The sequence below is a fragment of the Littorina saxatilis genome, unplaced genomic scaffold, assembly GCF_037325665.1.
Source record: "Littorina saxatilis isolate snail1 unplaced genomic scaffold, US_GU_Lsax_2.0 scaffold_2401, whole genome shotgun sequence".
Classification (NCBI taxonomy): domain Eukaryota; kingdom Metazoa; phylum Mollusca; class Gastropoda; order Littorinimorpha; family Littorinidae; genus Littorina; species Littorina saxatilis.
In genome coordinates this window covers 8900-10488 of record NW_027129428.1, presented here as the reverse complement: position 1 = coordinate 10488, position 1589 = coordinate 8900, and the positions used below count along the sequence as shown (strand labels likewise).

At 48.5% G+C, this 1589-nt stretch overlaps 1 protein-coding gene across 1 annotated transcript; it reads left to right on the top strand.

The window, feature by feature from the left end:
* Nucleotides 1-331: 331 nt before the first annotated feature.
* LOC138957696 (ribonuclease H-like) lies at nt 332-884 on the top strand (the record flags this gene model as incomplete). The annotated part of the gene is made up of 1 exon (XM_070328757.1): nt 332-884. A coding segment is annotated over exon 1 (553 nt), but the record flags the coding sequence as incomplete, so codon positions are not given.
* Nucleotides 885-1589: the final 705 nt, after the last annotated feature.

Here is a 1589-nt window from a genome sequence, read left to right as displayed (position 1 = left end):
AAACCGCACGTTTGTTTGTAAATTGTCCGTCATCATTGTACGTATGTGTGTACGCCCACTGTTATACGTTCTATGTGTTTCTGTGGTGGATCGCCAAGACTAGCACACCTAGCAAACATGGCAACCAAACGTGACACACTCTTAGCAACGGTACTTAGCCACCACACGTAGCCACCATGCACCATACATTCATTTCTGAAGAACACATTAACCCACCACAGAAACACATAGAACGAATAACAGTGGGCGTATAACATGCCCAACACCTTGGGAAGCCAACCAGAGGGTCCTCGACATCAACACAACTGTGAAAGGCGTGACATCACGGGACATGAGTGACACCAGTAAGAAGGCGCTTACCCTGGCCATGATTGCAGACCACTACCCTGAAGAAGCGTGGATCCACGCCTACACTGATGGGTCAGCCACTGATGCTGTGAGAGATGGAGGAGCCGGCGTTCTAGTTCGGTACCCAGAGGGAGAGGCACAAACAGCGAGCATTCCCACAGGTTTGCACTGCACCAACTATAGTGCAGAAGTACAGGCCTTGAAGACAGCAGCCACAATAGTTGACGGATCAGACCATGAATGTCCTCAGGTCGTCTTTCTGACAGACGCAATGTCAGCACTCCAAGCTCTGTCTGCCAACAAAGAAACTGAGCTCAACAACGCCCTCCAACAGGTTGCTCAGAACCGAAGGGTCGTGCTTCAGTGGGTGCCAGCTCATTGTGACATAGCAGGAAACGAGGCTGCAGACAAACTTGCCAAGGAAGGTGCCTCAAAGGAACAGTTCACGTCCCAGCTGCAGTACAAGGAAAAAAAGACAATCATCAAAAACAAGAGGAAAACCAGAGCGGAGAAAGATGACTACCACCTGCTCCAACGTGAAGAACAAGTCGTCCTACTCAGACTCCGCACTGGACATAACAGACTAAACCATCATATGGCCACAAAGCTGAAGCTAGTTCCCTCCCCCTTATGTCCCTGTGGCAATAATCAGACAGCAGAGCACATCCTGCAGGCTTGTCCATACCACTGTGCTCTGAGGGACACCGCCTGGCCAGAGGAGACAGCTCTACAAAAGAAGCTATACGGCCCCAAAGAGGACTTCACGTTTCGCCCTGCAGTCCGGACTGATGATCTAACAGCGAACGACAAGAAGAAGAAGAAGAAAACTCTAAAATCCTAATTTTCACCGTGTGATAAATACCTCAAAGTAATCTAGAAAAACAAACATATGTTGACTGAAATACAATACCGATTTAAAGAAAAAGATTTGTTCTAGACCGCTTGAATGGATGATTATTTAGCACGAAGGATGAAATGACAGAAATTAAATGTAACATAAGATATAACAAGGATTGAAATAACGCATGAATGGGATGATAACGTGCGTTTTTTTCACCTGTGACAATAAAGTCTCACCCACTGCGCCACCGCTGAACACGCACACAGGTGAACGTCACAGGCGGCAGCGCGTGCAAAATGCAGCAGCCTCGCTCTGAGCGTTACTAGGCAACGCAGGATGTAGCTGTCGCACGAGCAGCGATATTGCTTCCGGGGTCACTGGGGGTCACCATCCGGGAACT